The sequence below is a fragment of the Pelophylax lessonae genome (genome assembly GCF_965119305.1).
Source record: "Pelophylax lessonae genome assembly, contig: HAP1_SCAFFOLD_350, whole genome shotgun sequence".
NCBI lineage: Eukaryota > Metazoa > Chordata > Amphibia > Anura > Ranidae > Pelophylax > Pelophylax lessonae.
Genome location: NW_028119994.1, coordinates 124,598 through 149,157, shown reverse-complemented (window position 1 = coordinate 149,157; position 24,560 = coordinate 124,598). Strand labels below are relative to the sequence as shown.

At 42.3% G+C, this 24,560-nt stretch overlaps 1 protein-coding gene across 1 annotated transcript in view; it reads right to left on the bottom strand.

Moving 5' to 3' along the window:
• The window catches only part of LOC309543788 (uncharacterized protein), a gene marked incomplete at both ends in the record, with an annotated part of 34,356 nt that extends 14,311 nt beyond the window's left edge, over positions 1-20,045 (bottom strand). The window contains 6 exons of the mRNA XM_082276225.1: positions 15,723-16,455; positions 18,672-18,813; positions 19,117-19,323; positions 19,403-19,630; positions 19,720-19,817; positions 19,934-20,045. Of these exons, the coding sequence (XP_082132351.1) occupies positions 15,723-16,455; positions 18,672-18,813; positions 19,117-19,323; positions 19,403-19,630; positions 19,720-19,817; positions 19,934-20,045 (1,520 nt within the window). The remainder of the gene's footprint in view (positions 1-15,722; positions 16,456-18,671; positions 18,814-19,116; positions 19,324-19,402; positions 19,631-19,719; positions 19,818-19,933) is intronic.
• Positions 20,046-24,560: the final 4,515 nt, after the last annotated feature.

Here is a 24,560-nt window from a genome sequence, read left to right as displayed (position 1 = left end):
GTTTGATCTTTGGTTTTTTATGAGTGTTGGTGGCCAAGTAATGGCCCTGGTTAATGTAGGCATTTATACACACGTGCTTCTCTATCTCCAAACATATGATTTCATTTAAATTTGGAAAACTCAATGTTCACATAATAAACCAAGAAAAGGTCTCCCTTCAAATGTAGCTTCAAAACAAGTCTCAAGGATAACATAAACCAAAGCCAACATACTAACAATTACAGACCACACCACTCGACTAAACAAATACAACACAAAAGACATTCGATGTGTACACCAAAAAGAAAACTTTGGTAATAAAAGAAACTCTTTTTAATAACACATGTAGGTGTCTACCAACTGTAGCATACAAAAAATATATTATTAAAATATATAATAGAATGAACAAAATTTCCAATGTAACATTTGTGTTGCAACGAGCAACATACTTTTTTTTTTTAGTTTATTTTTATTAAAATTTTTTTTTTTTTTTCCCAAAACAAGGGTTTTTTTTAAACATTTTTTTCCCAAAACAAGGGTTTTTTTTAAACATTTTTTTCCCAAAACAAGGGTTTTTTTTAAACATTCTTTTGTTTTTTTTCCCAAAACAAGGGTTTTTTTAAACATTTTTTTTCCCAAAACAAGGGTTTTTTTTAAACATTTTTTTCCCAAAACAAGGGTTTTTTTTAAACATTTTTTTTTCCCAAAACAAGGGTTTTTTTAAACATTTTTTCCCAAAACAAGGGTTTTTTTTAAACATTTTTTTGTTTTTTTTTTCCCAAAACAAGGGTTTTTTTTAAACATTTTTTTGTTTTTTTTTTCCCAAAACAAGGGTTTTTTTTAAACATTTTTTTTCCCAAAACAAGGGTTTTTTTTAAACATTTTTTAAAATTTTTGTTTAAAATATTTTTTGGTTTATTTTTTTTTTTTTTTTTGGAACGAACTAGTCAAAGGCGTGACATTCCGCACAAATGGCTCCTTAGGGTCCGGATCCACCCCACACAGCTGCTCCAATAACATGATGCGTCCCCCACACCATTTTAAATACGCCAGCATTACCTCGCTGGTGGGGTGGGTGTGCTCTGGGTAGAAAAAGAAATGACAATTAGTTTTATGCAAAATGATCCTAACAAGGATTGTAATTAATGTGCCTCAACAAATATGCTTAGGAGTCTATTGGTTGGTTTTTATGAACACTCTGAAGCAAATATGCTACATTACTGTTGTAAACCTTGAACTCAAACTTTCAACTCTAATTGTTCAAAAGGTTACATAAGATGGCTTGGAATGTTAGTAGCAGTTCCACCAAAGCTAAGTAAAAGGCTTTTCTGCATGTAAACACAAGCAATCATTTTGAAGAATGTAAGGTGTTTTGGGTTCAATTGGTCAACACGATACATGTGCACACATTTATCTCTATCACCATTGGAATCTGTGGAGCGTTCTCTCTTCCTCTTACTGTCTATAGATTGAACCTGACACATAGTAGAGACTCACCTTTAGGAATTTTGAGGGACAGTTCTGGCCGGAGTAGATGTGTCTGCTGCCCTGAACTCCTTTCCGCCATCCCAGCTGTGTTAAGAGAGAAAAAAAAGATTCTCAACAAATGGACTCACGATAACTGTAGGTTACGCAGTCATGAAAACGCTCTAACACCCACTCCTTACCCCTCCACACTTCCCTGAAAGTTTTATTTAGACATTGATACGGTGGTGATGCAGATTTGTACAGTGCAAGCGTCATTCTTCTGGGTGAAGCTTGTAGCGTTAAGGATACGTACTCCCTGCTTTTGTGCTGATTGTGTTTCTCTGATGTTTTTTGTGCCTCAGCCCTGCCTGTTCTAAGTGTTGGTAAAATATCATTTTTGGAGGGCTGCGGAAAACTAATCAGGTTAGACTTACCCTCTCTAGCTTTTTGGGGACAAGAGAAATCACGATCCTCCTTTTTACATGGCTCCTGTACACACCTCCCTCCTGTTGGTTGACCCCACAGCAGGTAGCTTGCTATGGAGGCACATGAGATGAAGCCAAGCACCCTGTGCCTGTTCAGGCACTAGGCTGTGAGCCAGCCTTGCCCCCCTCCCTTCTGATGGTCTCAATGATTAGGAGTGACAGCATCAGGAGGCAATATTGGCATGCTGTCACCTCAGTTAAGGAGGAGGGGGAGTCTGTTCCAGACAAGTATTTGTGCAAAATTTTGGACAGTAAGAAAATGGTCCCAGTAAGTCTTAGGGGGAATATGCACACCTATCACTTGGAATACTAATGCATAGAATGCATTCACATAAAGAACCTGCTGCCTTTAGAACAACTTGAAGCCTGATCGGGACATACACAGTTAGCATTTCTCCACTTACTAAGTAGACACATTACTGCAAAAGCACACAACTTACCATCAACAAGGTTTGGTTGGCCCCCAGAAGTTGATGGGCTTGCTGGCTCAGGAGAAACTGCACAAAAAGAACACAAATTGTGAACTGGAATGTGGTACATTACCGAGGAAGAGTATTGATGAAAGATTGATAAACACGCATTTTCAGTGTTGACTAAATCCGGACATGAGTAAATTAACATGGCCCCCAAAAATTTCGAAGTACAAAGCACACCATTTCCAATGTAGAGAAACTAACACCAATTTAGAATAGGGTGGCTTGAGAAAGCTTAAAAATAATAACATGTCCTGTAATGCTCCCCAAAACCACCTTTCAAACATGAAGGTTAAGCAAGAGTGTTTCATGACCAACCTTCCTGTCACATATAGCAAAACTGCACTTGCTTTGACTCCAACTTAGATTATCCGAGATACACATCATCCTAGCACACACAATACATGTGATAATCTAATTTTATGTACTTACAGACTAGTTCAGGGGAGCCACAAACATCATCCGGCTCCACCCCTGGAGTGGGGGAGGATGGGGGAGACCCTTCATGGGGGGATGGTGTCCCTTCATGGGGGGATGGCGTCGTATCTCCTAGAAACACAAAGACACAAATACAATCCTTGAACCAAAGCTATTTGATAAAGGCACACAGAAAGTAGTTGGGAAACATTGAAGGTAGTAGTTACAGTGGACTGGGTAAGCAGCGGCCCCTCTTCCCCAGTCCTCCACAACAAACATCCTCAATGTCAGCTGCTACATAACCCCAATGGCAAAATATATATATTACAGCCCTTATATTTCCCAGGACACATTGAACACACAAACACATGTAGAATACTTACTTCCCATTTGAGGAGAGCCCAGGTCCTCGTCATTCCCCGAAAAATTGGCCTCTTCCTCCTCCTGGCCCGGATCCACATAACTTGGCCCTGCCTGAGGCTCCTCTGTTGCTGAAGCGACATCAACCACAAAAGAAAACAAAACAAACAATCATTCCTCCAAGTTAGACCTAATACACAACACACCAGCACATCCACATTACTTACAGTGGGCCTGAGAAGGCTGAGCCTCCACATCCTCATCACTGGTTTCTAAAATAAAAGAAAAACATTATATATTATTTATGGACACAAATAGGCAGTAACCTCTCATCATGCTAGCACCATACTCAATGCCCCTACAATTCAGAACATAGAAGTGCACTTACACCAATGAGATGCATTGACCATGTTTTAAAACAGGAGGGCACCATGCAAATTAAGCGGTCGCCTAAGGCCTCGCACCTACAGGGGCCTTGCGGCCAGTGGCGAAGCACCAACATTTCGAAGGGCGCAGTCAGGGAAATCTCCCAAGTAAAAGATTGCTTTCAATCCTCGGATCTAAAATTTGCAGCAGTGTGCTGCAGTCCCTTCACTGCGTCTGCCAGGTGTCTGTTGTCCGCTGACACTTACTCCTCCTTCTCTGACTGGGGATTGGCCGTCTGATCATGTTATCCTAAGATGTTGAGGAATCGGTAGGTGTGTACCTGCACCAGTAGGAAGTGACTGGCAGGTCAACTCACTCTGCTTTTATCAGTTGTTGCTCTGGGAGGAGAGCTCTGCCCTGGACCAGGAACATACAGGTAACCAGGCCCAGACTTGATATTTTGCAGGCTGGTCATAGATTTGTGGTGTCTACTATGCAAAGGGGGTGAGTAGCCCCAGGGAAGTTAGAAGGGTCCGAAAATGGTTGGTGGAGGAGGAGGAGAAGAAGGCCCTGGGTGGCTGGGGGACAAGGAGAGGGCCCCTGGGTGTTTTCTAGAGGAGGAAAGACCCTCAATGACGCCAGAGTCAATTGCCAGGGAAGAGAGTGGAGCTGAGCAAGTCCTGCATATCTGACCTGAAAGCCAAACATGGTGTAGATGGAGCCCTTTGCCCTACACAATGACAGCACCCGAGGTGGAAGGTGAGTGGTAGCGGGTCTTTGACATTATATAGCATATGGACTCTGTCCATTATTGGTGGTTTTGTTTGGAGTTGTCCTTTAGATGTTTAACTCTGTTGTTTTTGACCCGAGCTGTGAGGGACTGAGGTATGACAGCCCACTATGCTGAGACTTATAGTGCCCTAGAATGTTGAGGACTGAGGAATCCTTAGTCCCTAACAGAGGGCACTACAAGTCTTAGCATAGCAGGCAGTAGTTCCTCAGTCCCCTACAGAGAGCAGTACAAGTCCAAGCAGGTAGCCTTCTGCAGTGGGACTTGTTGTGCCCTTGACTGTGGTGGACTGAGGAAGGGAAGTGTAAGGGGGTCTCTGTAAGCTCAGATGTATGGGGGAGCTTTGGGGACCACAGAGTTCCCTTTTACACCAGAGTCCCCAGCTTCCCCCCTCAAATAATGGTTCCCAGAACTCTCCTTACATCAGAGTCTTCACACTTCCCTCTTACAGTGTAGTAAGTCTGGAGACTCCGATGTAAAGGGGGCTCTGTAAAATGTGATTAGAGATTTGAAATTTCTACCATTTTTATTTTCTACTTACGATCCACAATTTTCAGCTGCTCAAATGGCTCGCTGTCTCTGAAGGCATATTTGAGTGTGGCCGTCCTCCTCCTCCCCTTCTTCACCAAAAGCACAAGAGGGTGCCGGCCGTCCGCTTTGGCTAGAAGCAGAAGAAAAAAAAGAAACATAAAAAATACGAATGTACATAGTAGTATTAAAGGTTGTGAAGAGACACTTGATGGAGGTAGGAAAGGTAGGAGCGAGAGGGAGGGGGGGGGGGTGTTGGTATTAGTGTTGTTGCATACCAAAACACATGTCCGCCTACCCAAAAAATTGTAACCTATCTGGTCACATGTAATGTATATTTTTACTTACCGGAGATTTGCTCCACAGCCTTTAGCAGGAGCCTGGGTGATCGCCTTTTGGCATCACTCCAGGCCCGCTGCAGATCCACCACCCGAGCCTGGAACATGAATCTCCACCGCAGCCTCATCCGGACACGACACATCATCTTGTGCTTTTGGTGAAGATGCGTATTAACTTTGTAGCACCACCCCCGCAGGAGCTGCTGATTATATTATTGGGTCTACTCCCTGCCTAACAACCCAATCAAATTGGCTCGATCCCTCCTCAGGCACAACTGACCCTGAATAGGACTGGACTATCAAATGGATAAACAAATTGGAATACAATACTTCAATATGCAACAGTACCTTGTTACCTTCTTTAACAGTAGTCCTTCTGGGTGACACAATGGAACAGCACACAGGATTGTAATTAATCAAAACTTAGTTTACTATGTATCAAATTGAGTAAGGGAGATACAATACCATACAAGCCCATAAAAGGTTACTTAAAACAACTTTAAAAAGATAAAAGAAATACCCCCACACTCCTCCTTCATTAAGGCTAGACACAGTACCAGATAGGTAGGCCTATCTGAGTCCCTCCCCCAGAGTTCTCTTCTTTCTTCTTGATCTTCGCTAGCAAGGTTATTGAATAGAGCTCATTTGTAATCCAAATTAGGAAATGAAGATCAAGAGAGAGAAAGACAGCGAGCTGTTAGTTGTCACCGCAGGGTGTCTGTGTAACTGAGCAACAACTTCTGCGAGAGAGATAAGCCTCTGGCGACTCCTTTTCAGACTTTATTGTTTGTCTATGAGTCTCCTGAGAGAATATGCTGATAAACCCCAGGGTTTATTACCTCCTGTTGCGCTACCGCTATCTGTAGATAAAGCTGTCTCTTTGGCAGATAAAGTCAGTTATTGGGCATGTGCCCTCTCACCAACAGAAGTTTCTCCTTCGCGCGCTCCACTGCGGTCTCAGTCCTTTGGCTATATGTCAGCCGCGCGCAGTCTTTCTGGTGGATCACTTCCGGCCTCTGCAAACAGCAGTATGACCTCCGGGAATGTGTCTCGTGCCTGAAAGAGGACAGTTCAACGTCGTCCCTCCAGGCTAAAAGGCTTTGGCCCAATATCCAGCATCAGTCCTCCACTCTCGCTCGCTGATTCCTCAACGTCCAGCACAGAAAGGCGCCCCCCCCTCCTGGCTAAGCCTCTCTCTTCCTTTTAAATAGCCTCCCCCATAGTGCCGTGCGGTGCAGCCGTGCACCCTGGATCTTGCAAAGCAGCATGGGAGATGTAGTTTCTTCATCTTATGAAAAGGAAGTCACAGCCCGGGAAATTCCATGCAGCTACCAGTAGAGGGAGCCTAGTTCCTTCTCACATATCAAACAGTATCTTTAGGCATATTTAACCCCGCTACAACTTTATCATACCCCCAGAGGAGGAGGAGCTGTGGAAAGAGCAGTGTATGTTTGAGTCCAAGTATGTCCAAAATAGTACAGTCTTCAAATAACATGCTAGGTCGTCTTTGAGATATTGTCGATCAAAGAATTCCATTTCTGGTGATACATATACATCGATGTCCAAATCTACCTCCATGACATAGGTTGCCCCAACTGGTGATTTCCTCTACATGATATAGCCATTTTCTCAATTGGCCTTTCATGACACACCCAGGGCCGCCATCAGGGGGGGACAGGCAGTCACTGTATTTACAACCTTATTGCTGTCCATTTAGCAGGGTGCAAGTAACTTTACACACATGTAGCATAGGTATCAACTTTTGTCACCATGTTAAAAGGACAGCAGTATGGGTAGCATTACAGTGACTGTTATTAGTCCAGGCTCACTAAACTAGCCAATGCTTGGAAAAGCAAGCCATGCAGATTGCTTTTCAGGTCCCTTTTAACATGAGCTGTCTGATTGGGTGTGGCTGTTAATTTTTGACGCAGACCTGATAAGCCCCTCCATTCTCCTTTATGGAGTGTTATATGTAAATGGGATTGCTTCATTTGAGATGCAGATTTAAACTATGTATGGCCAGGCTGAAGGTACCCAAGTTGATTGATCGATCACCTTGAGGACAACGTACAACCAGTCTGTCAGATTTTACACACACTTATCGCTAGCATCTCTTGTAGCCACTAGCAATAATCACTGTGTTTTCCTGGCAGGGGCAGCACCGGCAGAACACAATGGAGGGTTTCCCCTGTCTGTGTTGATGGTGTAATCAAGGCAAAATGTTTTTCCTGCAAGCCACGGGACAAACAAAGATAGTTTTTTAATTAATCCATGATTTTGCCAAAATGGGAAAAAAAAGATGTTTGCTTTGTATATTCTTAAGTTTGCTACATAACTAGAACATGTAACAGTGTTATATCATTGCAGGAGATTTCCCCTCACTTCCTGTCTTGGTGTCACCAGGACAGGAAGTGAGGGAATCTCCCGGTGGGGATATAGCCAGCAATTCTTTCCTTTTATATATACTATGGACATTATAAGGCAACAATTGCAAGCTATTTCCCCACAGTGATATTCCCCTCACTTCCTGTCTTGGTGACACTAAGACAGGAAGTGAGGGGAAATCTCATGCAATGATATCACCCTATTAGAAATTTGAGTTCCGTCTAAAAAGTATACATAAAGTAAGCACTTGGTTTCCAAAGTGGCAAAATTATGGAGGAGTTAAAACCCCATAGTGTGATCGGGGAATCTGACGGTGTGCTCCTACACTCCTCAATGTGTCTGTTCATTATGCTGTGCTGAATTATCCTTGATTCGCAATTCCTGCAAGAGTTGCACATGGTATGTGGGAGATGCGAATTTAAGGTGGCATAATTATCCACACAATCACACATAATCCTTTTTAAAGGTCCCCAGCAGAATTTGATGGCATAGTGGTTCACAGCAGTGCCATCAGATTCCAGTTAGATCTGTAAATTAACAAAGCAATGGGATCTGGGGGTGTATTTAACTTGCAATGGACACCCCCATTCATTATCATGTGGCAGTGTGAGATGGGTGTGTTGGGAATGTGATCCATTAAGACAAGTGATTATACACTCATGTGTTTCGTTTAGAGGTGATTTGTTCAAGGCAATCCTTTGAAGACATGACCATTCCAGATTTTTGTGATCACTGATTCCATCTCAGGTGAACCAATTAGCTGCTGTGTGCAGATCCAGCTTATTATGGTAAGAGTGTCAGACAAGACAAACGGTGCAGAGCTTGCAGTGTGTATGTATGTTTTTAAGGCAATAATTTTTGGCATAATTTATTTAGGGAATATAATAATGTTTGTAATCTTGCATATATGAAAAGGGACAATCCATTTGTCTTTATGTAGACAGATTCCAAAGTGTCAGAGCAATCTGTCACAGATAATTGTGTTTCATTTTGTGTAAAAGTAGAAAGCAAGCAAATCTATCTAGATACAGGCATACCCCCCTTTAAGTACACAATGGGACCAGGGCATGTATGTTAAACGAAAATGTACTTAAATTGAAGCAATCCCTTCTTTGTTTTCTCAATGCATGAAAATACACCAGCTCCCTAGGAAATTTTGTGCACCTTGACATTGCCTTGCTCCCAAACCATGTGGGACCATGTTAAGGGGATCCAGGACTATGACATGATAGATTACCTAGGCAAGCTGGCCAGCAACAAAAAGGATATGTTGCAGTCCTGGGTACCCTCTCGGTGCTCCCTAAGTTTGTTATCCCTGTCACTTATGGTTTGTGAGCAGTGTCATGCCAAGCTGTGTCCTTACTCACGAGTGTATGTAAAGTGAATATATATATATATTTTTTTATATATATATATATTTTTTAATATATATATATATATATATATAGATATAGATATATACATACATATATATATAAATAAAAAAAATATATATATATATATATATATATATATATATATATATATAAACAAACTAAAAAAAATTATATATATATATATATATATATATATATATATATATATATATATATATATATAGATAAAAAAGTAAATCGATTTGTAGATATATATATATATATATATATATATATATCTCAATATAGATATACAGTAAGGAACAGGTTCACATCTAGGAACTTTCTATAACAGGAAGCTTCTATCTCACGTCTAATAGGCAGAAAGTGCATGCGCAGATCTGCAGACCAAAAGTTAACTGCACACCCGCTAGATAAGCGACACCCCCCCCAGCTACCATCTCGCACATTCACCCCCCCCCCCCCTTACCTTACAGATAAATGCCACAATCTCATGTGTAAAGAGCGCAGGAGCCATGATCACCCAAGTTGCCGAACGAACTGTACTGTTTCCGGAAACGGGTGCAGCCAAAAATAGTTTTGTTTCCGGTTGCATTTACAAATGTGATAACGCAGTTTTTTATATTCGCGAATTCGCCAAAAATAGTCACCTTACACAACCATTAAGCATATCTAACAAATAGGCAAAAACATACATTTGTGGCCACCAGAAAACTTTATTTAGACACATGAAGATATTTTGAAAAAACATTTGATACATGCTCTTTATTACAAAGACAATACACAGCTCAAACATTTCACATGACCTATTTTTGGCACAGTCTCCACAGTATACCATTGAAGCCACAGAATTGAATATTTTAAAGCAAAACACACTTTGTACAACTTTTATAGCATATACATCAACAAAGAGCACATAATCTGAAGATACATGTGCAGATTGACAGAACAATACACAATTATGTTAACACCAAAAAATACTTACAGAGAGAGAGAGTCAAGTGCGCTATGTGTCTTTGAACATAACAGACAACACAGCAAAATCACACCTCCATAAATAACAAAGGCCCCCAAATTTTAACCATAAAGCATGTGACACACAATATATTTGACCTCTTCCTAGGCCAAATCTTTACTCCAGCCTGAGTGACCTATATATAATCAAGAGAAAGACACGCCCAGTAATGGTTACTCCCAGGCAAAAATTTAACTGTGTGTGTCCTGTGTGTTTTGGAGCATGCTCAGTTGGCAAAAAAAGGGAAATAGAAATGTGAATTGAGAAAATTCTCTCTTCAAGTTTCCTAGTCATTACTTAGAAGGTTTAGATACAGGAATACATACAATTACATGAGAGAGCGAGAGAAAGCGAGATATATATTTAGGGAAACAATTGAAACACCCCTTTTTGGAATTGGCAGTTGAGATTGTGAAAATTGAACAGATATGTAAGCCAACAATCTGACTCATCACTCATGAACATCCCTAATCTTGGCGTGGCAATTATATCAGGCGTTCTTATGGGCGTTTTTGCTGGCGTTTTCCCAGGCATTTTGACATGCATTTTTTGGCAAGGGATTTTTATAGGAAATAACGTTGATAAGCCCCAAAAACAGACCACAACACCTACATGTGAACGTAGCGCGTTTGGTGGCGTTTGGGGGGATTTGTACAGCTCAAGGATCAACTCCCAAAACAGCCAAAAAGTCCAATCCTATTCAGTTCAATGGCCCCTGTTCCCATGTGAGCATTTTGACAGCATGAGAAAAACACCCAACGCTCACAAGTGGACAGGAGCTTGTTTAATGGCAGTAAGGACTGAGAAATAGCACAATCAATAGGGAGTCTGCCTTCATGCTGTAGGTTTGTAAGTTCGAATCCAGAAGGAGCCCTCTGTATGGGCAACACTTGGAGGTCTCCAAAACTCCAAAGGTTTACATCAATAATTTTGCTCATGTTTGAAAAAGGCATGTGTATCAGCAAACTTTTAATCTAAAGACATGAACAAAATACAAAAGATGCCACATAAGTGAATATGCAGCAATATTGTGAGTGAGCTAAAGCTATATTTGTTTGTTGGGCATACTTTGCTAATTAGCCAAGTATGGGGATATATATATACCTTCAGTTAAATGGGTAGTCAAATGCTAACACTTGGCCAAACCCATATGGAAGAAAATGTTGTTATATTTTAGAAAAACATTCTTTGTAAACACATAGAATATTGGCAAAATTGTGACATTTCCTTTATATTTGTGAAATGCTAATAATCTTTATTTGAAATATGTTTTACATCTTTTTTTGTTCTATATGACTACCCATTCCCCAATGTAATATTTGGTTGGATAATTTAGATAATGTGGAGGTTTTATATAAACACTGTAGATTTCACTGTTATTATTTCAAAGTTAGCAGGAAAGGTGTATGTAACGTGATGGTGTTTACTAAGGGATCCCCTGTTAGAAGTGTGCATGTTTTTCCAATCCGCCGGTTTTTTCCATTTTCTATGGGCGAGCCAGCGGATTTTCCATCGGTATTCAAAGAAGAAATTGCCCAAAATCGCGCTAGCGGAAGTTTTTGAGCCTATTTGGCGTTGCGCATGCGCACATTCGCGCGTTCGCAGCTCGGGGCTGGAGGAGCTTTTTAACCTTTCTACACTTTTTCAGATATCTCTCTAAGTCATTTTTTGACATTTTTTAAAAGCCAGTCATCTCCAAATTGTCTTCCACACCTTCCACAGTTATTTGGGATTTTTGGGGGTACAGGGGAAAATTTGGCAAAACTTTAGTCGAGCTTTTAGCTGGCGTGTTTTTAAGTCGCGCTCTGACCTTGTTGCATCTTAATGAATCTCACACTAGGCGCTATTTTCCGCCCGCCGTTCTCTGAATACCACTTCTGAGGTACGAATTCGCCGGTTCGCAAAAAACCCACCAAAACGCCAGTTCGCTGTACTATGAATCAGGCCCATTATTTCTCAGCACCTATTATTATTTGCACTTTTATACAATGTATCCACTTTTTTCTTTTGTCATTTTGCACGTTTTTTGATTATTGTTTTATATGTGAATCATGATGTTTTAGGATCCTTTTATGAACTATATTTTTTCAACACATCTAATTTATTTTATTCTATTAAATTATTCTATATTTATTACAGTGGGCTTTTGCCCATTGAGAAAGTAGCGCCGATTTTTTTTACATTCTCCTTATTACAGTAAGTATGTGGTGACACTACACAATTGGCTGCTCTTTCTGTAGATTACCTTTTGATCTACACATTTGGATTCATATTCACTCCACCGCATACATCCCATACCCCATTGGTAGCACATTGGCCTTCTCTCTACCTCTATTTGTTCTTACACCCCTTGTTCTCCCAGAATGCATGGAAGGGCCTGAGGTGCCCCGACAGAGTGTGAAGTACTAGGCTGAGATGCGTCCGCTGGACCGGGCTCTTGAAAGGAAGACCTGAATGGTTTGAAACTTTTAACCATTTCAGAATTCATGGTCTCAAGGAATTTTCTAAACATGGAGAAAGATTCCTTTTTAGTTAGGGCATCCATACAGTCCTGGCATAACACTTTTTTCCAGGTTGAAGACATCTTTTGTTTGCATGAGGCACATTTCTTTCTGGGGACCTCCCCTGAGACCGCACCGTCTTTTTCTTCGCGGCTCTTACCCTGCAAGGCACAAGCGAATCTCAGCTGTAAAAATAGCCCAGATCAAAACAAATCTCAAAACTAATTTTCAAAACAAATTTACAAAAATAAATTTCAAAATGTGCAGGGGATGAGAGACATCACCTTGCACGTGGCCCCCTCCAGCAGCATAAAACAATGCAGCCCCGACTGGTGCCCCTCCACAGGTGCTAGGTAAATAGAACAAATGACCCCCATCACTCTTTACCTGAGGGCCAGGATCCGCCAGCATCCCCCAATCCGCTTCCTCTGCAGCAGCCACCTTCATAGATGTACAGGGAGCCGAGGTTGCTGTGTCCTATAAGTGCCTGCCGTCTAGGCACGGCCCTTTGCTCAGTGTCTGTCCAGGGAGGTTCCGGCTCGGCCCTGTGGATTGGAGCCGAACCCATGCAGTGGCGTCTGTTCTTTTTGGGGCCCAGTCCTGGCTTTGGCTGCAAAGAAATTTGAAATTCCCTCAGACGCTGTGTCACTTCCGCCACGCCGGCCCGTGACATCACATCCACTTCCTCCCATGAGGTCGGAAGAGAACACTGGGCTAACGTCTCCCCATTTCCCGGTTTACACACCACAGGAGACCCACGGAGAACACCCTGAACAGGCACCGCTGGAACTCTGCAGACTCTGCATCTCCGAGGACCGGGTAAGGCCTCACTAAGACCCCCCACCAGACAAAAACTAGAGGGAGAGGGGTCCGTCCATCCCCCCCTTCCCGCTCCAGTGGTACCGGGGGGCCCTGAGTTCCCTGACACCCTCCCCAGGGTCACTGCCCCAGTACAGGAAAGGCCAGGGTCGGGAGGTTCCTGCCACCTAGCACGAAACCTGACAGCACCCACCCACCAGTGATACTCTCTGGCCAAGGAAACACAAAAAACTGAGGAGGACTGCCTCTCACCTGTATTTAAGCTAATGTGGATTGTGTTTCCTGTGCTAGGTGGGAGGGGCCTATATCTCAATTAAGCCGTCCTGGAAGATGACTTTGGAAAAGATCATAAAATCCTTGGAGGATATATTTTCTTTTTCTTAAAAAGCATAGTGCGTTCCATTTATATATTATAAAATGAATCCCTGGAGGAAAAATATTTTTTGCTAGATGGGCCAAAACAAAATGGCCCCTCTAGTAAATCACGCTACAAACAGAGATTCTAGTTGCACACATTTGCAAATATATGTGTAAGCCGCAGTGCCCATGCCAAGGCTCCTCTGTATACTGCGCTCCTAATTCTCTAGTTTTGAGAATCTCCAGGTAGGAGCACATATAGCAGTGGATAGATTAAGGGAAGGTTTGCTTGGAGGCAGCCCATTCCTCCTTGGAGGCATAAGGACACAATGAACACCCAGCAAGAGCACAATGATAGCTAAAGGCATCCAGTATGTCCCCACGCCAAATTCTGCCGGCAAGCTGTGCAGATAGATGGCAACCAACCCAATCTATAACCAGCCTTTGCAGTAAGGTGCACATGGAAAGGCTATACATATCACCTCCAAATTCTAAACAACACGGCTGCCCTGGTTTTTATCAAAGAGTGTTTGGGCTGCCCAGTTCACAAAATTATCACAACATGCATTTGTCCAGGCGAAATTCTGAATGTAGTGTAACACAGTGTTTTCCTAGGATTGTCAGCTACATATATTGGCCATAATGAGGTATTTTTCCAGAAATGTTTCCATCAGTAAAAAATGTGAAATACCACATTATGGACATTAGATAGGACTAATGATCTTATAAAATCATTGCAACAGACCCAACCAGGACAGGGACTTTTGGAGGGGACTGCAAGGTAGCCTCTTGCCTACTGACTATGGGCCCTGGCTTTTGAATCGGATTTGGATCCATGTTTCCCCAGAACATACAGACTCTGAGAACCTAGGACTCAGATACAGATTTGGGATCTCTATGCCCAAACCAGCAAAGCCCCTTCCCCCCAGACACAGAGTAGATGTTAACATATTCAGCTCAAAACAACCCAATGCTGGGGTCTCCTGCTTCAATCTGTTAACTAAGCTGTCTTTCTCTCATGGTATAATTTCCCCATTGTGTGCCTCCTAGGTGTGAATTCCCAATTTAATAGAGTCACCTATTGTTTCTGTCTGTCCGCTAGTATTGTGTCCTCTTCACCTCGTTACCAAACTATTGTGGGATGTTTATGTTTTTATAATGATTAGATCACAGTTAGCTGTTAGTGAGTAGTTATTAATTGGCTTACTCTTTAATTAGGAATACTGTTTATGTTAGCAGTACTGATATTACTGTTTACAGTTGCATTGTTTAGGATGATATGATCAAGCCTTTACCTGATTTTGTGTGGTATATATTCTGTGTGAATTTACAATAAATGCAGTTCCAGTTTGCTGCTAAGCTAGTGTCCTCTAGTTCTTGGGTGCAATGCTCAGCGTTAATACCTGGTTCCAGATTGGAAGAAGCTGTATCTTGGCAGAATCACCCACGCTGGGTGCAAGGTGGTCCACCATAATCACTATATGAACAGTGACTACAACGACTAGGGAATTCCCTGGTAAAGGTTCCATTTTTTATTTTCTACTGCTATCAATGGCCAACAGAGTACAACACATAGATGTCTTTGGTGAACTCTGATCTCCTTAGGAACTGTTTCTTACATGATGAAGATCAGCCATGGAGTATATCTGAGGTGTATATCAGGGTGTGCTTCTTTCCCACATGAGAGCTGTGATGTCCAGCAAAATTCATATAGAAGACATTTCCCGCACTTAAGGCACTTTTACACCTCGAGGTTTGTGTGGGATCCCTGATGTACAGGAAGACAGGGCTTCAGTGAGGAATAATTCCCTCACTCAGCACAGTTAAGTAGCTTCTCCCCCACGTGAGATCTCTGATGTCTGTAAAGATGGGACTTCACTGAAAAACATTTCTGACACTCAGGACATGAATACGGCTTCTCCCCTGTGTGAGATCTCTGATGTCTGTAAAGAACAGACGTCCGTGAAAAACATTTCCCGCACTCAGGACAGGAATGCGGCTTCTCCCCCGTGTGAGAACTCTGATGTATGGAAAGACTGGATTTCCTTGAAAAACATTTAAAACACTCTGGACAGGTATATGGTTTCTCCCCTGTGTGAGATCTCTGATGTGTGTAAAGATGGGATTTCCGTGCAAAAAAAATTCCACAGTCAGCACAGGAAAACGGCTTCTCCCCCGTGTGGGATCTATGATGTTTGTAAAGATTGGACTTGTCTGAAAAACATGTCCCACACTCAGCACAGGAATATGGCTTCTCACCTGTGTGAGACCGTTGATGTGTGACAAGATCTGCTTTTTGTACAAAACATTTCCAGCACTCGGGACAGGAATACTGTTTCTCACCTGTGTGAAACCTTTTATGCACATCAAGATTGCATTTAAAATGGAAACACTTCCCGCACTCAGTACAGGAAAACCTCTTATCTGTTGGATAGATGGCACCATCTCTCACAGTCTGAGGTTCCTCAGGATAAGAGGAATACGATGGTCCGGAACCATCCCTCACAGTCTGAGGTTCCTCAGGATAAGAGGAATACGATGGTCCGGCACCGTCCCTCACAGTCTGAGGTTCCTCAGGATAAGAGGAATACGATGGTCCGGCACTGTCCCTCACAGTCTGAGGTTCCTCAGGATAAGAGGAATACGATGGTCCATCTACACTGTGTGGTGCCGGATGGACATTTGAGGTAGCCAGGTTTTCTCCTGGACTATACTGTGTGATGTCCTCATCTTCTACTTTACAGTCTGGAGACAAAGTGAGACAATCCTCTGAGGTTTTCCTCATCTCCCGTCCATCTACTAAAATAGAAATACAAAGATTATTACTAGACATCAGCAGATTGGTTCCCCTAAACCAGGACTCCGCCCACATAAGGGAGCTTTGAGGATCTTACAATTCCACCCTCAAGGTAACTAGTAAATGGGTCCTCTGATCTCCTACCAGTTCGTTTCTTTATTCATGGACCTTAGTCAGAGAGTGAGGAAACAACGAGAACTGTTTATTATAGGAGTGACAGTGATGAGGAGATTATAGGACGAGTGTCCCCTCCCCCTCTATCACTCATTGCCATCTTCCCAACACAAGAAGTCCTGCACTTCCTTATTTAGTCCATGATTAAGTCATGAATAACAGCGGGGCTGAGCCCCACCAAAGGTCAGAGAGTGAGGATGGGGGAGAACAACCAAGATGAAGACTGGACTGATCCTGAAGACCGCCATCATTGGGTTACTGACTCCTCCCTCATTATCACTTTCTGTTTAAGGTTCCAAAGTTTGAGGATGTTATTACATTAGTATCACCATGTTAAAGCTCTGTCCTCCAATCAAAGGAGAAAATGGGTGTAACAAAAGAGAATCCATATTATGTGTATATATAGCAGGGGGTAGAGGGGAGAGAGCAGAAGTCCGCACTATGTAATGTACAACATATTGTAGAAGATACAACAGATAGGACTATATAGTATCAGAATGATGTAATGTACAACATAGAGTATATAGTGCAGGGGTCAGGAGTGTGTAATGTACAATATAGAGTATATAGTGCAGGGGTCAGGAGTATGTAATATACAACATAGAGTATATAGTGCAGGGGTCAGGAGTATGTAATGTACAATATAAATTATACAGTGTAACGGTCAGGACTCATAATTTTGGTATTCAGTAATCAGTGAAAATTTGAATGTTCACGAGACAAGTTGCAGAGGTCCCACACCGCTGCCTCCCATCTCCTGAGACTGCACTCACTGACTTGAATTTCCTCAATGCCGGAGGGACAAACTGACAGTCTTTATGTTGTAGGGTACAGAGAAATATTGGGGTACTCTGTGTTTGTCTACGCTCTTCTCAATAAACCTCCGATGTTCCCCAAATCTTGTGCGCATGGTGCGGATAGTGTGGCTAACATAAATTAAGCCGCACGGGTATGCAAGACCGTTCACCACAAAGAATGTGGAACAATTTATAAACTGTTTGATTGGAAACTTTCTACCATGTCCTCCAACAAAGTTCTTTTGGCCATGCGTATAAACGCACATGCTTTACAATTAGTCTTTTTACATTTTTAAACGCACATATAAGGCATGGAACAGAATACCCAAGGCATCCAATGTCCCAGATTACTAGGTTACCTAAAACCTATGGTGAAAAATCAACATTTTGCTGCGAGCTGAACCCCAGAATCTCTATAAATCCAGTCTAGAGACATAAATTGTGTCTGCAGCACAGAGAAGGAAGATTATCCGAGAGAAATACAGGAATATAGGACGGGGAACACAGCTCAGGAAAGTGACCAGGGTATTACAGGCTGATATCACCCAGTCCCCGCCCTACTCTGGACCAATCAGTAAGCAGTATGGGTGGAGGAATGTATTTAGTCCATCCTCCTAACATACTGCTAATGGGCCTTGCCACTGTGGGTGCTGGGAAGACTCAAGATGGCGGCTGGTGATTCACGTCTTGCACATTACGTCATATCTCACCTTGCGCATGCGCAATGAACACGGCGTCCGCACCGCTATTGGCATATTTATAGATGCCAGCAGTGAGAGGCCCTCATAAGGGCCCTGAGAGCCGAGCGTCATTGCTTTGCTCACCTTGTGGAAGACGCCAACACTCTTGATGGGACACCTTAGGTAGGTTCTTATCTTGGTCTAGGAATTGGATTTCAGTTTTCAATAGACGATTTATGAGTATTTATTACTCTCTTTTCCTTCCTTTAACCAGGCAGGAGTTCAGTACAGTCCTGCTATCATTTGGATTGGAATTCCTTAACATATTCCCTTCCCCTCCTGAAGAAGCTATACAGCGAAACATGTTGTGGAATTGTGGCATTGTCAGGAATTGTCTGTACACAACTTCATTAAGAGTGAGAATTGTTTTTATTGATGCTTTTATCATTTTTTGATAATAAAAAATTGATATTTTAATATCATGTGTTTTTGATGTATTGGCACCTTAAAAACCCTAAACCACTCGATACAATTTTATATTGAATGTATTCAGTGTTAATGACCCACCTGTGCTGATCTCTGTAGGAGTGTCCTCCTCTATAAATGTCCCCGTTATTCCATCCTCCTCCATAGACTGCTGATCATCCCTCACATACGTCTCTTCTTCTTCTGCTTTAACCTCAAATTCTATATCGATTGGATCTCCACTCTAAACAAAGAAAATGAGAAAGAATATCATCTGTAAAATATAAGATTTATTATTGTGACATCACATAAGAAATCTACACAGTGGGGTTGATTTACTAAACCTGCAGAGTGCAAAAGGGTGCAACTGTCCATGGTAGTCAATCAGCTTCTAAGTTCAGTTTGTTCAATTAATCTTTGACAATAAAAAATCTGGAAGCGGATTGGTTTCTATGCACAACTGCACCAGATTCGGCACTCTCCAGCTTTAGTAAATCAACCTCACTGTCTCCATGAGTCTGTATTGTATAAGTGCCGTCCCACCAACCTTGTAACAGTGAGGGATGGTGTGATCTTCCTGTGTGGAATCCCGGGAATACAGAGGACGGGGACATCTCTCTGGTGGGTTCCTGGTATTAGGTGGCTCCATCATATCCTTGTGTCCTTCTGAAAACTCCTCCATCACTCCATACTCCTCATCCTCCTCTTTATACTCTTCTTTAACATCAATATTATCATCCCCGAGGTTTCCACTCTGAATATATAATAAAACATTCATTGTAACAAACATGCTGTATATAAATCAGGACTACCAATCATTGTCACTCATCTACCTGATGATGGTGGGGGATGGTGTGACCTTCCTGTGTGGAATCCCGGGAATACAGAGGACGGGGACATCTCTCTGGTGGGTTTCTGTAGCTGGATGACTCCTCCATGGTGTCCTGGTACAGATCTTTGTGTATTTTTAGAAACTCTGACTCCTCCATCACCCCATCCTCATCATCCTCCTCTTTTATCTCTTCTTTAACCTCAACTTTAGAATCTCTCAGGTTTCCACTCTGAATATATAATAAAAATGACATGAATGGTAACAATGCAGATAATGTACAGATCCTAATGATACTATCAGTGATTGTTCCTCATCTACCTGATGATGGTGAGGGATGGTGTGACCTTCCTGTGTGGAATCCCGGGAATACAGAGGACGGGGACATCTCTCTGGTGGGTTCCCATTACTGGATCCATCTGTAGGAAACACACACACTGACTGAATACATTGTTTCTATGTGTTTATCAGATGATGGGGGATCTAGGTGGACCCTCCGTACTGCTCTCTCCTTTACAATAAAGTCTCCTCTTACCCGGTGATGTGAGGGGCGGCTGATTCTCCATCATGACGTCCTTCCCAGCACCGCTCACCTCTCCTGTCAGCAACTCCATCATCTTCTTGGTGACTTCTAGAATCTTCTGCATGTTGTGTCTCTCAGGTTTTAGGGAGTCACACGGAGGCACTGTGATGGTCATATGATCACCTGACTTCAGAGGAGGAAATCTCTGTATTGAGGAACCAATAGGAATATCATGTTAGAATCCCAGAATCCTCCTCACCTCTCCGGTCAGGTCTGTGTTTTATTAATAGAGATAACAGTGATGTCATGTGACCTCCCAGAATCCTCCTCACCTCCCCAGTCAGCAGGTAGATGATCTCCAGGGTGAGGTTTAGGATCTTCTCAATCATGTGGTTCTGGTCCTCCGCTCTCCTCATTGGTGCCGTCATCTATGAAGGTTTCCCTGTAGACAAATAACTTTGATAACAGAGAGTTAATATGAAGGTCAGTATGTATTTAAGCACTATGGTCCGCAGTGAGAACATTTTTAATCTGGACAGTTTAGTGTTCGCTATGATCCTTGGGGTCCCAAAAAGTTTGGCCTCCTGGATCACAAATTCCATTCTCTATTTTAGGTGTAAGATGAGGAAGAGATCCAGGAATCAGGATAAAGGTCAAGGCAAGCAACAGACTTCTCCTAAAATGAAGAGTGAACTTTGACCTTTACCATACAGAAATCTGTCAGGAATGTGTGAAAGTAATCTCCCATGTGATCAGGTGATGTGCGGAGGAACGGAGTGTAAATAGCAGACAATTTTCTCCAGAGCTCCTAATGGTGGGGATGGATTTTGCGGCATGCTGGTGCCGAGTTTCCACCCCCCGGGGTCACTGCAAGTGTAGAGAAAAGCTGTGTAAGAGGATATGGAGGAGAGATGAGGAGGAGATCCAGGAATCAGGATAAAGGTCAGGACAAGCAACAGACGAGCGCATCCAAGAGATGAAGCCGGGGTCACTACATAGAAAATCAATCCAAGGAAACAACAGGCAGGACGAGGAATAGCAAAAAGGAGCTCAGAGACAAATGAGAATATTGCTGAGCCAATGGGAGATTATCTCAGCATGACTTACATAATGAAGGAGATGAGGGGGAGGGGAGGTGACCATAGATACATGGAAATTCAGCTGGTTCAGCAGGGATCGGTCACATTTCCATCCATGTGTGGTCACTGCCGGATAAAAGTCACTCCATCAGCGGCTGCAGCCAATAGCTTCATCACTGATCTGTGTATTCTGAGAGCGGAGGAGCGCCCCCCATTGGCAGAATACAATAGTGCAGTGGGGAGTATTCCCCAATCCCCCTCCAATGTGTGGATGGGAAATAAGTGTAGCTTTTTTACTCATCATGCTGGCTGAACAATAAAACAGAACCATTTATGGCCAGAATTGGAAGCAAGATGTATTATTCATCATCTGATCCCCCTGAAGGGGTTAATCTAGGTTTCCACGCTATATATGTGTGCATCATCATCTGCTGGAGATAAAAGACGTCACAGTGACTATGGAGGAAGAGGACGGACATGACGGGGGGTTACTGGGTGTAAATAGAAAATAAGATCTTATTACCTCATCTGCTGCCCCTTCCAGCGATGTCTCCTCATTACTTCCTCCCAACTCACCTCTCACCTGGAACTTCCTGTATATACCTGAGATCACTTCCTGTCTGTATTCCATAGAGACTTCCAGTCTGGGTAGAAGTGAGATCACCACCTTGTGAAGCTCAGAGGAACTGCAGCCCTGAGAATTGTCTAGTAGTGTGAACACAGCCTTGTGCTGTGTGTATGTACTGTATATCCTTATAGATGGGTCATCTCCACTCCCAGCAAGGGGGATAGAAATATATTACTGCTCGGGGGGAGACATTTTGGCACCTTTGATTTTGCAGAAAAATTGATTGCAGATTTAGTCATGTAGAACATCTGTTATATGGATACAAAGAACCCCAGCCGAGAGTAAAGGGTGGAAATGGCTCCTGATCCCCAGATTTGGGCAATTATGTCACCAATATAAATGGAAAAAACCCGCGCTATGTGTAACAACTCAAATACCTACAAAAATAACTTCTACCGGACTGCTGCTGTAACAAAGGTAAGAATTCCCTTTATCAACTAGAAGAGCATTATGTGTCACAGCGCTGTCCTATTGTGTGTGCACATAAATTATCACAAATACACTAAAATATGTGGATACATTCATATATAAAGTGCTAGGGGCTCAACATAATATTCTCTGCAGATCTACTGCTTCCACTTTGCACAATTTCTTTATTCTTATAATATTTGCTGCTATATTAAATAAACTTATAACCTGTGATATTCCATGCAATCATACAACATTTTGTGCTCAATATAGTGTTCTCTGCAAGTCCACTGCTTCCACTTTTCATCTACTTCAGTGAGCTTATTTTGTTAAAATAAATTCACAAATGTATGAAAAGTTGATAAGGTGTGAAAGTTCTCCGTGCTCCAAACTGTGCCAGCTGTAGTGTAGCCACGCCTTCTTCCACCTCTTACACACGTGATGGTGAGGGCGCCCCCTTAGTAGTGCTTCCCCACTCACCAGAGCAATAGGACTCCCAGCTTATCAGCTACCAGAGTCACAAACATCCTTCACACTCTCCTCACCTCCGATGGCAAAGGAACTGGATCCTCCTCGCTCACTCCTGCAAGTCTGCTGCGCTTTCTGTCAGTCTCCCTCCTAGACTCGGCTTCCTCCTCTGACCGCTGTTCCAGCAGGAGCTCCGCCTCTTCATACCAGGGTTCATACACATTTTCACCAGTGAAATTCCATGACTTTTCCATGACTTTTCCATGACTTCACGTAAATATTCATGACCTAATGTTTCATGAAATGTATATGAATACGTGTTAAATAAGAAGAAAATCTATGTCACACCCAGCATATTTTTATTAATATAAATGACAAGCTTTGTAGTGTACAGTGGAATATGAAATATTTATTTAAATAACGCTTGCACAGTAACGACGTTTTATAACATAAACCCTGAGAACCGCTTAGAAATGGATTAACGTAATCCACAGGAGATATAACATAAATCAAGGGGAAGCAACTAAAAAATAAAAGTGTCCAGCAACACTGTTCTGAACTTAAAGTGCAATAAATTTACCTGATAACCGTCACAAGTTAACTTAAACATTGCCAAAAAACAATCAACACCATTTAATTTTTCATTTCTGAAAGCTTCCCATCAATCTGTTTTTCAATTTTCAGCAGAGAATCTTTCTTTTCTTTTGCAGTACGGTGGAAACTGTTGGATTTGCTGATAAAGGTCAGATTGCCTGAAGATTCAGCCTTTTCAGCATATTCATCCGCTGATTTCTCGAGAGCACAAATGTCCGCCTCCATCCTAGCCCTCTTTTTTTTCAAATCTTCCAGCTCATCTGTGAAAGCCTTCTTCTTTAAGTCAACAGCTTGTTGTTCTTTCTTTCTTTTTTCTTCATCCAGGTATCCATGGCTCCTTTGTGATTTCTACCTTGGTTATGCCCCCTACAGATCTGACATGGTCAACAATGAGCCTCTGAGCCACCAGAGATCTTTCCCTCTGATTCTCAACTATTAATTCTTTGTTGATTGAAAAACCTCTTTCGACGCTTGCCTGACCATGTGATAACACAAGAAGAAGCTTCACCACATTCCACACTCTGGAAAGTGATGGTTTTGTTCCCATTGTCTCATACAGCAGGGTGTCCACTCGAGCAGTTTTGGGGTCAAATTCCCTGAACTTCACCTGAAGAGCAGCAAAATCACAAAACTCTCGAAACTCCCTAAGGATATCGTCGCACACTGCCTCATTTACATGTTTAGCCTCAACAAGTATGTGCAACATCCTTCTCATTTGCGTTACGCAGAGTTCCTTACTACTTCAAGCCATGCGTCTCGGGTCAAGGCACTGCATGCTTCTCACTAACATGTGATGCACTGGAGCCTTTTTCAGCAACTTGTCAAGGAGTGTGATCAAAAATTTCTTGCAGTCCATCTTAATCTCTAGGTTTTGCCTATCTGAACTTTTTTTGGAAGACTTGAGTTGGGTCAGGGTGGTTTCTGCTGCAAACCCATTGTCAATCTTTGAACAGTCCTTGTGCAGACTGCTGTCTTGATAAGGGACATGGAGGAGCTTTAGAGTGGATGTGGCCTCTTCCAGATGCTTTTCCTTTAGAAATCGTCCCATGATGCCTATAAAAAAGTAAAATTAAGTGTTTTTTGCTAATTTACAAGCCAAATTGTAATGCACTGCAGTGTATATCATTATATTAATAAACATTATTAGCAAAAACAGAATTTATGTTTATCCTTACCTTTAATCAGTTTGTACATATCACCGGAGAGAAACGGCAGCATTGGTTGGTCAGACTGATACATGGTGAGGAATGGGTCGACTTCTCTTGCAATGCTGTTGAATATTCCCACTTTCACTGGGAAGAGAGGATCAGCACAGCGCATCTTCACCTCTTCAAATGACTTTATTTTTGGATTGGGTAGTTTCCCTCTCTCTACCATCTCGATGTATTGTTTGACGTGTGGCCAGAGTTGCAATCCTCTTTCTGAAACATTGACATTCTCAATCCACCGGTGCTTACAAAAT